At 38.7% G+C, this 14,784-nt stretch overlaps 1 protein-coding gene across 16 annotated transcripts in view; it reads left to right on the top strand.

Moving 5' to 3' along the window:
* The window catches only part of TERB1 (telomere repeat binding bouquet formation protein 1), a 50,411-nt gene extending 37,416 nt beyond the window's left edge, over window positions 1-12,995 (top strand). For 8 of the 16 annotated variants that reach the window (XM_072814270.1, XM_072814285.1, XM_072814332.1 and 5 more), the window contains 4 exons: window positions 5,314-5,463; window positions 5,774-5,836; window positions 10,020-10,191; window positions 12,843-12,995. In XM_072814270.1, the coding sequence (XP_072670371.1) occupies window positions 5,314-5,463; window positions 5,774-5,836; window positions 10,020-10,191; window positions 12,843-12,924 (467 nt within the window). In that variant the 3' untranslated portion in view covers window positions 12,925-12,995. Of the gene's footprint in view, window positions 1-5,313; window positions 5,464-5,773; window positions 5,837-6,171; window positions 6,317-7,678; window positions 7,700-9,639; window positions 9,678-10,019; window positions 10,386-12,842 lie in introns of those variants that run through there. The other 8 variants (XR_012025675.1, XM_072814320.1, XM_072814326.1 and 5 more) reach the window with 8 other exon arrangements.
* The last annotated feature ends 1,789 nt before the right edge of the window (window positions 12,996-14,784 follow it).

Raw genomic sequence — 14,784 nt, 5'->3', positions numbered from 1 at the left:
ATCATTGCCAGACGCTTTTTCTCCTTTCTCTTTCAATATATTTATTCCCTTAACTCCCTGCAATCTGACTTCTTTTATTGCCATTCTACTAAACTTAAATGTTAAAGATTACCTGAAGTCTCTTTTTTTTTTTCTGCCCAAACCAGTGACTTTTTAAAAAATTCGTATCCTCTTTAGTATCTCTGCACTATTGACTATCATTCCTTGAAATCTTTCCCTCTCAGTAGTTTAAAGATACACTTTCCCAACCATCCACCCAGGCTCCCTGGAGGTCTGCAGTGAACTCACAAGAGCACTACACAATACTTTAAATTTTAAGTGAAACACAAAACATTCAACATCTTTTGGATACTACAGGCACTACTAGCTCAGAGTCATTTACAGTTTCAGCATTAGATTGCATTACATTCCTTTTGATGATGTCATGTCTTTGTGGAGCTGGGCTTTCAGTGGCTGTGATTAAAAGCAAGCACCACATGAAAATAATGTGGAATAAGAGATGAGGGTGGCAGTGTCAGTCAGATTCTGAGGTTTGAAAAGTTGTGCTGTACTTAGTAGGTGCATATAACCCATTAGGATTAATTGTGCTTAATAAGAATGAAATTTGGGGCACCTGGGTGGCTCAGTGATTGAGCATCTGCCTTTGGCTCAGGTTGTGATCCTGGCGTCTTGGGATCAAGTCCCGCATCAGGCTCCCTGTGAGGAGCCTGCTTTTCCTTCTGCCTGTGTCTCTGCCTCTCTCTCTCTGTGTCTTTCATGAATAAATAAATAAATAATCTTAAAAGAATGAAATTTAAATATTATTTTCCTTTAAAAATTTTTATTTCCTTATTTCTTAGAGTGCACATATGGGAGTGGGGGAGGAACAGAGGAAGAGGGAGAAGCAAATTCTGGGCTGCATGTGGGGCTTTATCCCATGACCTTAAGATCATGACCTGAGCTGAAATCAAGAGTTGGATGCCCAACCAACTCAGCCACCCACATGCCCCTATTATTTTCTTTTTTTTCTTTTTTTTTTTTTTTTTTTTTTTTTAGCAAACACACGAGGGTTTATTTACAAGCTCCAGCATGGGTCCAAATGCCCCTATTATTTTCAATTTACGTGTATTATTTTTTCAAATGGTTACTAAATTATTAGAACATAAATACATAGTAAGATGTTTTGGACTTAACAGATAATCAGTATTTCTTTGGCCCAGGGGTGCTGTAAAAAGATCACCAAGAACTTAGGGATGCCATGAAGTAGAAAAATTTGGGAACCTCTGGTTGGAAGTATTTCAGAAGGCAGAGTGGATGATTTAAAGCTGTTAACTCCCTTTCACCCCTTACTTGTTTGAGATGGTTCTTTCCTAGTCCTTTCTTCAGTAATAATTCATTCATTTAACAGACACTTAGGGAGTATTTGTCCTGTGGCAGGCATGGGTATCAAAGAAGAATAGAACTCAGTCCTTAAGTCTAAAAGCCACGCCATTTTACCACCTATATTGCTTTATTTTTCTGTTCCTGCCCCATTTCTACAGATTTCCCCCAAGACATAATCTGTAGCACTTACTCAGCACTGTTGAAGCATTTACTTTTGTGGCATCAACTATCATTTTAATGATGATTTTCAAATCTGTATCTCTCTACTGGGCTTCTACCTTGGGTTATAGCCTCATTCCTCCATTTTCAGCTGTGTCCAGGATATACTCATTTCAATATCTTGTTTTTAACTTTAAGCTTATTGTATTCAAAACACATCTTCCTCCCTCTTAAATTGCCTTCCTTCCAGCCAGTCCATTTCTATTAGTGTTGTTGCTATTCTTCTGGCCTCCCAAATTTCAAACCTTAAATCATCTATAATCATTTTTTTCTCTTTACATCTCCTATTTCTGGTCTGTCAAGTTTGGTTCTTTTTTTCATTCCCACATAGGCCTTTTTACTCATGCCTCAATTGCACCAACTTTCTAGCAGTCTTGCAGTTTCGAGTCTTTTTTTTTTTTTTTTTTTATTTACTTATGATAGTCACAGAGAGAGAGAGAGAGACAGAGGCAGAGACACAGGCAGAGGGAGAAGCAGGCTCCATGCACCGGGAGCCCGATGTGGGATTCGATCCCGGGTCTCCAGGATCGCGCCCTAGGCCAAAGGCAGGCGCCAAACCGCTGCACCACCCAGGGATCCCTGCAGTTTCAAGTCTTACCAAGCCCCAGATATAATGTGCATGTTAACTTCGCTAACATGTGCTTTTTATCATGTCACCAAGCTAAAGAACCCTCAGCACTTCTCTGTAACTCATGGACTCAAACTCTCTGCCTGGCTTTTAAATTTTTTGAGATCTTGTTCTGCTTCTACTTGTTAAATTTTATTGCATATTTGTTCTCTTTAAGTCTGTCAGAAAGTTGCCATCCTTATCCTAAACTTTGTCATTCAATCAACTTCAGGTTGCTTAAGAATTTTCCTAAGCTTTTCCATTATCCCAACAGCTTATCATTCACCAATTTTTACCTCGGAAATCTCTTCATTCTCCCTGTAAATGTCCTGTTGCACAGTCCCCTCATTTATATTCTGGACTGTTGAAGTAACCCCTCAAATGATCCTCCTACCTTCATGTAAGCTTTCTATGAGACAAACGAAAGTCATTTCCCTGCTTAATAAATATCCTTTAGTTCCTCCCCACTGACTTAAAGATAGTGAGAAATACTTAGCATGGCTTTCAAGATTATTCTTATCTGGCCCTCCCAACCTTTACTAGCCTCAACTTTCCTCCCACATTTCTCTCATACCTTGTACTCTAGCCACACCAAAGTACCTACAATTCTCTGAGCACACTATGCTTTTTTGCTTTTTGGTGATTCTGCACATGTTCATTGTTCTTGAAATATCTTCATCCCAGCCAACTTCCTGCCTGGCTAACTTCTAGTCCTTTAGGAATGAGCTACTAAAGACATTAGGTGATAGGCAGATGGGGAACTTTATAATGAATGGATGTGGCTAGCATCACCCAAACCTAGTGATCAATCTTAACATTAAGAAAACAGAGAGAGAGGGGATCCCTGGGTGGCTCAGCGGTTTAGCGCCTGCCTTTGGCCCAGGGCGTGATCCTGGAGTCCCAGGATCAAGTCACACGTCGGGCTCCCTGCATGGAACCTGCTTCTTCCTCTGCCCGTGTCTCTGCCTCTCCCTCCCTCTCTCTCTGTGTGTCTCTCATTAATAAAATAAATAAAATCTTTATTTTTTTAAATAAAATATTAAAAAAAAGAAGGAGATACTTTATGTGTCTGTTAATATGATGCAGTAAGAAGTCCGCAATATTGCCTGTGATGAGCTATACTAAAAACCATTGAATTGGGGCACCTCGGGGGCTCGGTCAGTTGAACATCTGACTCTTGATTTCTGCTTCATGATCTCAGGATCATGGGATTGAGCCCCCGTGTCAGGCTCTGTGCTTGGTAGGGAATCTGCTTGGAGGTTCTCCTACCCCTCTCTCCACTCCTTGTTTTCTCTCTCTGTAAAATAAAAATAAAAATAAAAATAAAAAATAAAGTAGGGGTGCCTGCCTGACTCAGTGGGTGAAGCATTTAACTTCGGCTCAGGTCATGATCTCAGGGCCCTGAGATCGAGTTCTGTGTTGTACACCCTGCTTAGCAGGGAGTCTGCTTGACCCTCTCCCTCTACCTCTCCCCCAAATTGTGTTCACTCATGCTCTCTCTCAAATAAATATTTTAAAATAAATCTTAAAAAAAACCCACAATTGAATCTGAATCCTATCACTCATCCAGATCTGATTACTGGTTTTACTAGTTTATTGGACACACACAGGAACATTTTAAAGCATTTAACTAGAATATAATCAGTGAAACCTAGCCTTTGGGTAGCTCCATAGTACAAATGACCCAGTGTCTACATAAGTAAATGATAAAGAGGAAGAGAGGAGAATTTATAGATTAAGAGAAACTCAAGAGGGACGCCTGGGTGGCTTAGCGGTTAAGCATCTGCCTTTGGCCCAGGGCGTGATCCTGGAGTCCTGGGATTGAGTCCCGTGTCAGGCTCCCTGCATGGGGTCTGCTTCTCCCTCTGCCTGTGTCTCTGCCTCTCTTTCTCTCTCTCAAGAATAAATAAAATCTTAAAAAAAAAAACTCAAGAGACCTTTCAATTGAATGTAATGATGGACCTTCTTCGGATCATGGTTTAAACAAACCAACCATAAAAAGAAAGTTTAAAAAAAAAAAAAAAGAAAGAAAGAAAGTTTTGAAATCATGAGGAAATTTTAACACTTACTGGTTATTAGATTATATTAGGTATAATTTTTTTAGGCTTGATAATGGTTTTATGTGTTTGGAGGAAAGAGTCCTTCTCTGTTAGAGTTGCATATGAAGTATTTACAGATGAAGTGATACTTTAATGTCAGTTTCAGGCTTCATAATCCAGTATATACATGGGGGGCAGATCAGAGTATAGGGGGTTGTAGACAAATATGACTGACCATGACAATAATTATTGAAGGTGAATGAGAGCTATGTGGAAGTTCATTATACTTTTCCCTTTACTCTTGTGTCTTTGAAATTTTCCTTAATAAAACATTAGGAAAAAAAAGAAAACTGGGCATTAGGGTCACTTCTTTTGGATATCTTCCTTTTTTTAATGTTTTAAAATTTTTTTTATTTATTTATGATAGTCACAGAGAGAGAGAGAGGCAGAGACACAGGCAGAGGGAGAAGCAGGCTCCATGCACCGGGAGCCTGATGTGGGACTCGATCCCGGGTCTCCAGGATCGCGCCCTGAGCCAAAGGCAGGCGCCAAACCGCTGTGCCACCCAGGGATCCCTGGATATCTTCCTAATAGTGACTCCTGCTCAGAACTTTTTTTTTTTTTTTTTTTTTTTAAATTTTTTTTTATTTATTTATGATAGGCACACAGTGAGAGAGAGAGAGGCAGAGACACAGGCAGAGGGAGAAGCAGGCTCCATGCACCGGGAGCCCGATGTGGGATTCGATCCCGGGTCTCCAGGATCGCGCCCTGGGCCAAAGGCAGGCGCCAAACCGCTGCGCCACCCAGGGATCCCTCCTGCTCAGAACTTAACCAAGCTAGACAGTCCTTTTATATATATCACCCTAACTGTTCACACCTATTGTGTGTTTACACACAGTATTGTAACACTTATCTCACAGTATTGTATCTGTTGTCTTTAATCCTTTATGACAGAATTTCTTGACATATTTATAATTAAGTTCCTGATTTCACTTCAGTTACCATCATAAAGATATTTGCTTTTATAGATTTGTTATTAGCTATTTTGTAATAATCTATACATCATTTTACTTTGTTTTCTTTTAGGTTGCATAGCAGTAGGAAAATCTCTGAATAGCCGAAATTTTAGCAAGCTCTTGCACTCTTGCCCATACCAGTGTGATCGTCATAAAGTCATTGTGGAAGCTGAAGACAGATATAAAAATGAACTAAGGAAATCACTTATCTGTAACAAAAGTAATTAATTCAGCAGCTTTGAAACTGTAATTATGACTATACCTTCTGAACTGTGATCCAGAACATTAAATATATTAAAAAGCTAGAGACCAAAATAATGTTGAAAAGAAAATGTCTCTGAGAAACCAGTGTTTTAAGATGTACCCAGGGAACAGATTTAGTCTCTGGTGGTTTAAAAATTCTTCCTAATCCATCTAAGAATTCCCACTAGAAGGTGGGGGGGAGGTGTGTAGGAAATACCATACTAATGGAATTAACGTGCTCTTACTCAGATTGATATTTTATCCTAAATGTTTTCTGTATTTTTCAGAAATTCTGCTGACCCCACGTAGAAGACAACTCAGTAGTGAATCTGCTACTTCTGAAAGAATAAGTGAATATATTTAATTTTTAAATAAACCTAAATTGCATATAGTTCTGAGAAAAAGAGGACAGCTGCAGGATTGTTCTCAGTCTCATCATTAATGGTTCTTAAATGATAACCCTTGGCTCTGAAGAGGGCCATAGTTTCTAAAACAAGAGCCTTCCCACTTTCCTTCCTCGTGTTGCTTTCCCCCCCATTGTTTGTCAGCTGAGGAAGAAGCAGAAGGAAACATTAAGTACCTAATATGGATTAGGTGTTTCATAGACGTTTCCTTTAATTCTTATAATAATGTTATAAGGTAGGTTTTGTTTTTTTAAAAGATTTTATTTATTTATTCATGAGAGACACACAGAAAGAGAAGCAGAGACACAGGCAGAGGGAGAAGCAGGCTCCATGCAGGGAGCCTGACATGGGGCTAGATCCCGGATCTCCAGGATCACACTCTGGGCTGAAGGCGGCGCTAAACCATTGAGCCACCCAGGCTGCCTGGTAGGTTTTATTTTATTCCCACTTTAAGGTAAAATGAGTTGGCAAATGGCAGAGCTTACATTCAAATGCAAGCCTGTCTTTTTTCAGAAGCCCCTCTTCTAGCCTCTGGATCACATGTCTATTTTAAGAACAAAATTATTCTCCTATGTGTAAGTGCTTCAGAGAGATTTTGCAGCAAATTTTGGTTCATAACTATAGCACTTCACACCACCAGAATTGAAGAGACAAATAGTATATACTTCAAAACCCTGCTTAAAAATCAAAATACTTCTTAAACAATGAGTTAACTTCTAAGAATTTTTATTTAATTACAGGTTAACATTTCAAGTTTGTCACCATTCTAAGTTTATTAGAGACTTAACATTATCATTTTCTTCTCTTCATATCGAATTAATACCTGCAGAGTAAGAATAAGCAGTTGAGCACCTTACTTGTCAAAAAAACCCTGGAATTTAGTAATATCTATAGAGTTATTCTGTTATTTATTGCAGAAATATTTAGACTTGATACATATGGAAACATTTTGCTATATATTTACCTGGACATTTTTACTTCCAAAGCCTTAAAGGAAATGTCAAGTTTACTGTTTTTTTTTTTTTTTTTTTTTTTTTTTTAAGTAATCTCTAGACCCAGTGTGGGGCTCAAACTCACAACCCCAAGATCAAGAGTCACGTGCTCTTCCAACTGTGCCAGCCAGGCACCCCTCAAATTTACTTTTTATATCTGGATCTTTTTCTTTTCTTTTCTTTTTCTTTTCTTTAAGATTTTATTTATTCATGAGAGACAGAGAGAGGCAGAGACATAGGCAGAGGGAGAAGCAGGCTCCATGCAGGGAGCCCAATATGGGACTCTATCCCAGGACCCCAGGATCATGCCCTGAGCCAAAGGCAGATGCTCAACTACTGAGCCACCTAGGTCTCCCTGGATCTTCTTCTAAGTTAAAAGTTTTGCATGAAAATTAAAATTACATACAGTACTCCTATAGGACAGCCCACCTTTTGAAGTAATGTTTTCTGTAGAAACTGTTAGAAAATGGTTACTTTTCCATAGAAACATGTTGTACTTGGAAAACTTGCTTTTGACAAGGAGTTGACATCAAATTAATAATGGATTTTTTCAACAACATGATTTAAAAGCAAATATATAACAACTAAAAATATATTATGATCATTTTACATAGTAAACTCATTTCCAGAGCCTCATGAAGTGAACATAATTATGGTTATATTTGATTATACAGAAGGATCCTAAATACTGTTAAGTGATATCCAGCTCATAAATACATGTGTCTTTTTTGTAAGAATCGCTTTAGCTAAAACCAAATAGTCAATAATTTGGCCTGTTTTTTTTTTTTTTTTTTAGAATTTGGAAAGGCATCTTGAGGTATGGAGTAGTTTGGTCTTATATCTCTTTTACAAGCAGGCTAGGAATTTTGGATATGTTGCCATTTTCTCCCCTTGATTTCCGTTTCTTTTCAAGAGACAGTTATGACTATAAGTTTGGTTGTAAGTTACATTCAAATTTGGAACCATTCTTTTGAGAAGAGACCATTGCAGCATCTGAGCTTTTAAAGAGCCTTGGCTCTCGTTCAGGATGAACTGGTGTGTTGAGAAGGTTTGAAAAATAAGGGTCTCTAGAACTGAGCCTTCTTGCCTACTTTCCCCTACTCTTTCCTAACATTCAATCAATATTAAGAGGAGTGCTAAAGGAGCCACAGAAGAGAAGCCTTGCAGGGTAGAGCTGCTTCCTCGTAGGCTGCTGCAGTAACCTTTGAGAATTGGGCACAGTTATAGGACTCAGTGAGATGGCAGATGCATTAGAAAAGTCGGAATTGTCTTTATGTGAACAACTTCCAAATGCTAGTATCCTGAACATTGTAATAATCTGTCCATTTCTGAATATAATGAATTCAAATCATTTAGCAAGTGAAGTTGAAATCCTGTATTTCTTGGGTAACAGCAGTTTTCCAGTAGACCCAAAAGTAAAGAGTAAATTTATTGATAAGTTTTTTGTTTGTTTGTTTTTTAAGATTTATTTATTGAGAGAGAGTAAGCACAAGAGCACAAGCAGGGGGAGTAGCAGAGGGAGAGGGAGAAGCAGACTCCCCGCTGAGCAAGGAGTCTGACTTGGCTTGATCCCAGGACCCTGGGATCATGACCTGAGCTGAAGGCAGACTCTTAACCAACTGAGCCACACAGGAGCCCCCATTGATAAGTTTTGAAACACTTTTTACCACTAAGTTTTTTCTTTCCACAAAATATTTATTGATCATCTGCTATGTGTCAGACACTGTTTTAGGCACTGGGGATGCAATGGTTTGCAAAACAGACAAAATTCTTATCTTCATGGAGCTTACATTCTAAGTAATACCATTAAGTAATAATCAGACATTATTTTCAATGATTTCTCAGCCTTCTGCTGGTAATATTTTCATTACTGTTTTAAAAGATCTGAACTATGGCTCTGTTCCTAGGAAAAGCCTAGGAAAGGTAGACAAATGGCTAACAGTCTTGACCTGCAGGGGCAAGATTTTTTTCTTTTTTTTTTTTTTTAAGATTTTATTTATTTATTCATGAGAATCAGAGAGAGAGAGAGAGAGAGAAAGGCAGAGACACAGGCAAAGGGAGAAACAGGCTCCATGCAGGGAGCCCGACACGGGACTCAATCCTAGGACACCAGGATCAGGCCCTGGGCCAAAGGCAGGCACCAAACTGCTGAGCCACCCAGGGATCCTCAAGGGCAAGATATTCTAAGGTTGTCTCGCCCCAACTATTTCAAGTCCTACTGAAGTAAATAGCAGCCTTAAGTGGAAATAGAAAACATTTCTCCTTATCAGCATCTATCCACAAAGATAACAGGAATTAGCAATGAATGAAAAAGCTTAAAGAAGGGACGTCTGGGTGGCTCAGCGGTCAGGCTCCCTGCATGGAGCCTGCTTCTCCCTCTGCCTGTGTCTCTGCCTCTCTCTCTCTCTCTCTCTCTCTCTGTCTCTCATGAATAAATAAATAAAATCTTAAAAAAAAAAAAAAAGGTTAAAGGAAAACTATTTCCTAGTAATCATTACCAGAAGATAGTTATGTTTATAGATACCAATTATATATATATATATATATATATTTTCTGTTTTAGAAAGTATCCTTAAAAACCAGATTAGTAACCTCCCCTTGTGCAGCCTATTTTTTGAGTTTTAGTAAGCTGAGCACCCATATAGGTAATGAATGTGTTTTTTAAAATGAATTTCAAAAGACCCTTATTCTTTAAAAATATTATCAAGCCTGTTAATTAAAATAACGAGTGTTGATATTCATTTTTATTCTGTGAAGTAATGGAGCCCTTTGGGAAGACTGTATCTGTAAGATAGGTAAGCTGTTTATTAATTGTCCTCACAAGAATATTGAGAGAATTAACAATCAAATGTTTATAAATTTTTGTGTTTCTTGATTGAAAGATGTTGCAGGTATTATTACAATGGGATTAAGTTACAGTTATTGAAGAATTCACAGTGATAAGGCCTAGCTTCATAGTAGGCACTCAATTTTAAAAGTGACATGGATTTCTCTATGATGAATAGCGCAGGCATGAAGCTTTCTCACTATGTAGTTCATATCCTTAGAATAAGTTAAGCACTTATTTGGGTCTCAAGAAGAGTCCCTTTTTTTTTCCAGCAAGTACTAATACATTCTAAAATTCTCATTAATTACAGAAAAAAGAAGAATTCGTAAAAACTTTACTGAAGAAGAAATAAATTACCTTTTCAATGGAGTTAAGAAAATGGGAAATCATTGGAATTTAATTTTGTGGTCTTTCCCCTTTCAGCAAGGACGGAAGGCTGTGGATCTTGCTCATAAATACCACAAGCTGACCAAACACCCCAAGTGTGTAGCTCCTTGATTGGAATACTTGTTAGTTTGAACTCTTAAAATACAATGCCTTGAGGAAACACAATTTAAAATATTCTTCTAAACTCTCATGAAACAGGGAATCTGAAAACAGGAATACTGTTTTAATTACATACTTTTTGTGATGCTTTATCTCATCAAATTATTAAAGTCATTTGTAAAATAATAAATTTTTAATGTGTAGCTTAGTAAAACAAAATTCCTTTGTAAGGTCAAACATTTGTTTAGGATTACGCTTTTATTTTTCTTTAAGCTCAAAGAACACAGTTCAGAGAAAAAAAATGATCAACCTTTAAATATTATTTGACATTATATTGTAATGGATACCATGTGAGACATTTGGACTTTAGTATATTCTTACTCAGTGGAAGTTCTTCCCCAGAACTTAGAATAGTTTTCCAAGCTGTTCAAGTAAAATTCCCACACATTAAATCAATGTTTAACATTCTGTTAACTAGGGCAGCCCTGGTGGTTTAGTGGTTTAGCGCTGCCTTCAGCCTGGGGTGTGATCCCGGAGACCCAGGATCGAGTCCCATGTCGGGCTCCCTGCATGGAGCCTGCTTCTCCCTCTGCCTGTGTCTCTCTGCCTCTCTCTCTCTGTGTCTCTCATTAATAAATAAATGAACCTTAAAAAAAATTCTGTTAACTAAAATGTTCCTCTTCAAGAGGCTGATAGTGCAGTTCCTTTGAATACTCCCGAATTCTATGGTCACGTTCACTTCTTTTTGGTGTATGTTTTTTTGCTTTTGCTTTTTTTTTTTTTAAGATTTTATTTATTTACTCATGAGAGACACAGGGAGAGAGAGAGAGAGAGAGAGAGAGGCAGAGACACAGACAGAGGAGAAGCAGGCTCCATGCAGGGAGCCCGGTGCGGGACTCGATCCTGGGACTTGATCCTGGGACTCCAGGATCACGCCCTGGGCTGAAGGCAGGTGCCAAACCACTGAGCCACCCAGAGATCCCCTGCTTTTGCTTTTTAAAAGCTTGGAACATTTTTTTAAATTGCTTGTTTTTTTTTAATATTTTATTCATGAGAGACACAGGGAGAGAGAGAAAGAGAGAGGCAGAAACACAGGCAGAGGGAGAAGCAGCTCCACGCAGGGAGCCCGATGTGGGACTTGATCCCGGGACTCCAGGATCACGCCCTGGGCTGAAGGCAGGCGCCAAACTGCTGAGCCACCCAAGGATCCCCAAATTGCTTGTTTTTAAACAAAATTTGACCTCAATTTCCTATTTTTCTTTTTCTTTTCATATTCCCATCATGATCCCTAAAGGATGCTATTGCAGCCTGTATTATACTTAAAATGCTGTTGCTGTGGCAAAGTGATTAAGTATCAGGGCCTCAAAGCTTACCTGTGCTTATAGGTATTTGGGTGTATACCCATTGGCTCACTGCTTCATGTCATTGTAGGTCTCTGACTTAATGATAGAAATACTATTTCTTCAGTCCCAAAATGTATTTCCCTATAAGTTTGTATTCTTTTACCTTTTCACATCCTATTTCTACTTTTCACATCCTAACTATTTCTACTTTGATAAACTCAGAATTTTTATTTATTTTTTAGTTTTCTGATCCACAATGAAAGTTCCAGAGAGAGCCAATATGCAGAAAGTTTTCTATTTAAATCTAAAATGTCCTTTTAAACAAAAGATTAATTTTCATTTAGGAAAATTCCTTATAGTGTTTAAAGTGTGAATGAATCTAGTCCATTATCAGTATTTCCTAAGCACTATGGGGATTATTTAAATAGTTTGGTGGGTTATTTTGATTTGTACTTCTCAGGATTTATGAAAATTATTTTAGGTCAAAGGAGAAAATATTTTGTCTGTTGTTTCAGCCATATTGGTTTAGATAACCAAGTTGTTTCCTAAATTGTTCAGATACAACTTAAACATATTTTTCCACTTCAGTTGGGTCCCAGATAATAGTTCTTTTATTGATTGGAAGAGATGTATGTAACAGAAAAACCAAACACTGCTTAAGTGAAGCATCCTCAAAAATATGACATTCTATAGCTTTTTTTTTTTAATTTTTATTTATTTATGATAGTCACACACACACACACACACACACACACACACAGAGAGAGAGAGAGAGAGAGAGAGAGGCAGAGACACAGGCAGAGGGAGAAGCAGGCTCCATGCACCACCGGGAGCCCAACGTGGGATTCGATCCCGGGTCTCCAGGATTGCGCCCTGGGCCAAAGGCAGGCGCCAAACCGCTGCGCCACCCAGGGATCCCACATTCTATAGCTTAGACACTGATTTGTTTCAGTTACTGAGGCTGTATTTAAAATAAGCAATATTGGGGTGCCTGGGTGGCTCAGTTGGCTGAGTGTCCAACTCTTGGTTTCAGCTCAGGTCATGATCTCAGGGTTGTGAGATTGAATTCTGTGTCTGAGCTCCATGCTGGGTGTGGACCTGCTTAAGATTCTCTCTTTCCCTCTGCCCTTCCCCACCTATAAAAAAGTAAGAATTAAGAAAAGGAAATAACCAATACTATATTGCCTTCTGAACCGTTGGAATTTTATCCTAACCCTTGACTAACTTTTAGTTAACATGAGCTGCTCCTTTTTCCTTCAAACAAATATTTGGTAATAAAATAAATTTATTATTTATTTTATCAGGCATATCAAAAGGAAAGGCATATCAAAAGGAAAAAAGAAGGCATATCAAAAGGAAAGCCAAGGAATGATGACATATATTTGAACTGTTTGACTTTAGGAATTCAGACCTGGCCAAATCAACAGGGAATAAAAAATTATTTTAATAATAACAGACCTTTGGAGTTGGAACTGATATCAGTTATAGTTTGCTGCAAGAGGCATGAATTGCTGTACAACAACCTGGATATTGGTGGCTCTTTAATTTTATGTAAATCCTCAGAAACATGGAATCTACTAAGGGTGATAATTGATGGTCATTTCTTCTTTATACTTAATGAAATGTGCCTTCCTCAAGTACCTTTTGTAGAACCACAGAATTTGAATTTCTTTTCTACATACCAGTCCTTGAGAAAGGTAAAGAATAGGTATCCATCACTTCTTTTCCCTCTGCATTCTTTATCTTTCATGCTGATAAGCCCCATTTTCCTCAGCAGAACAGTGTCCTCTCTTATGAGCTTACTCACTGACCACTGGACACTTCTTTGTCTTTATAAGCTGTGTCCAGAAAGTAATGTGGCTTGACTGCAAGAGTAAGGAATCAGCTTTGCAGGGCCCAATGAGGTTTCATGGACTTCACCTAAGATACTTCTGGTTATTCTACATGACCATCTCTCAGACTGTAGTCAATATAGTTAAAATTTACAGATCATAGTTTTAACTGATTTCTGTTTTGTTCTTAGGCATTTATTTTTAACCCCACTACTTTAGTAGTCTGTTAAATTTTATCTTGCTAGATATAATCTGTACCCAGTTTGTCATCCAGTATATTAGGCATCCTTTCCTGCTTCAGGTCACCCACAGCTTAAGTGTGCTGCTGCATTCTCATCCAAGTCCCTGATGGCAACTTGAGTTGGTTGGGTCAGGTTCCTAGCAGTCTCTGGTTGTTCCTGCTCATCAGCCCCCTCTGGGCCTAGTGTTTAACCTGCCTCAATGTTATCACTCAACTTAAAATTTTCACTTTCTTGTCTATGATGTGAATTGCCAGATGCTCTGTTGAAAACTGCATTTGCTACGTCTGCAGCATCCTCTTGCCTGGTATTCCTGCAAAAAAGAGAAAGACTGTAAATCTGGTCCTATCTTTTCCTTTTCCAACTGGTCACATTGGAGTGTTCTACCTAGGGCTGATGAAGTTCACTGACCTGTAGTTGCAAACTCCCATCTTCTGTCCTGTGAAAATTTAGACACTGCTTGCCCTTTTACAATTTAACACTTGCCGGATTTCCAAGGATGTAACCCTTAATGGGTTTTCACTCTCATTGTCTTGTTTGAACCTTACTTTCAGGTTGGCAGATGCTATGCCCATTTGCTGGATCCTGTAACTCTTGCTGCCAACATTTTGGCAGAGCTGGATCAGAATTCTACTAAGCTCATGTAGGTGGTTACTTTTCTGCCATATCCTACTTCCTTGTGATATTTAGAAATGCCTTGTACAGTGAGCTGTTTTCCACAGAGGGTAGCAAGAGCCCTCAGAGGCCACACCTAGTTATGCTAGAAGGTGAAATGTCCCCCCTTCCCATTACTTTCTTATGATTGTCTCTCCTTGACCTTTATTCTTTCATTTTCTTTCCTCCAGCCCCGCACCCCCATCCCTGCTGCCCGCTAGAAAGGAAATGAAAGCCTATTTCTTGTGTGAAATGCTGGCTACTTGGAAATGCCGTTTTTGCAAACCCACGAACAAACTCGAGTGTTTTGTTTACGGCGGCAAGGCACTACTTTGCGGTTTTGGTAGGGTCAAGGAAAGGAGGTGGAAAGGGGAATATAAGGATTTGAGGGTCTCGCTTAAGGTCCTCTCTCCACGCGGGGCTTGGTGAGCATGAGGCCAAGTTCATGCTACAACAGTTTATGTAGGCGCGGTGAGTAAGATTTAAGTACTGAGGTGCCATCTTTAGTAGGGGGTCCTCGG

The sequence above is a fragment of the Canis lupus genome, chromosome 3, assembly GCF_048164855.1.
Source record: "Canis lupus baileyi chromosome 3, mCanLup2.hap1, whole genome shotgun sequence".
Classification (NCBI taxonomy): domain Eukaryota; kingdom Metazoa; phylum Chordata; class Mammalia; order Carnivora; family Canidae; genus Canis; species Canis lupus.
This window is presented reverse-complemented; position numbering and strand designations above follow the sequence as displayed.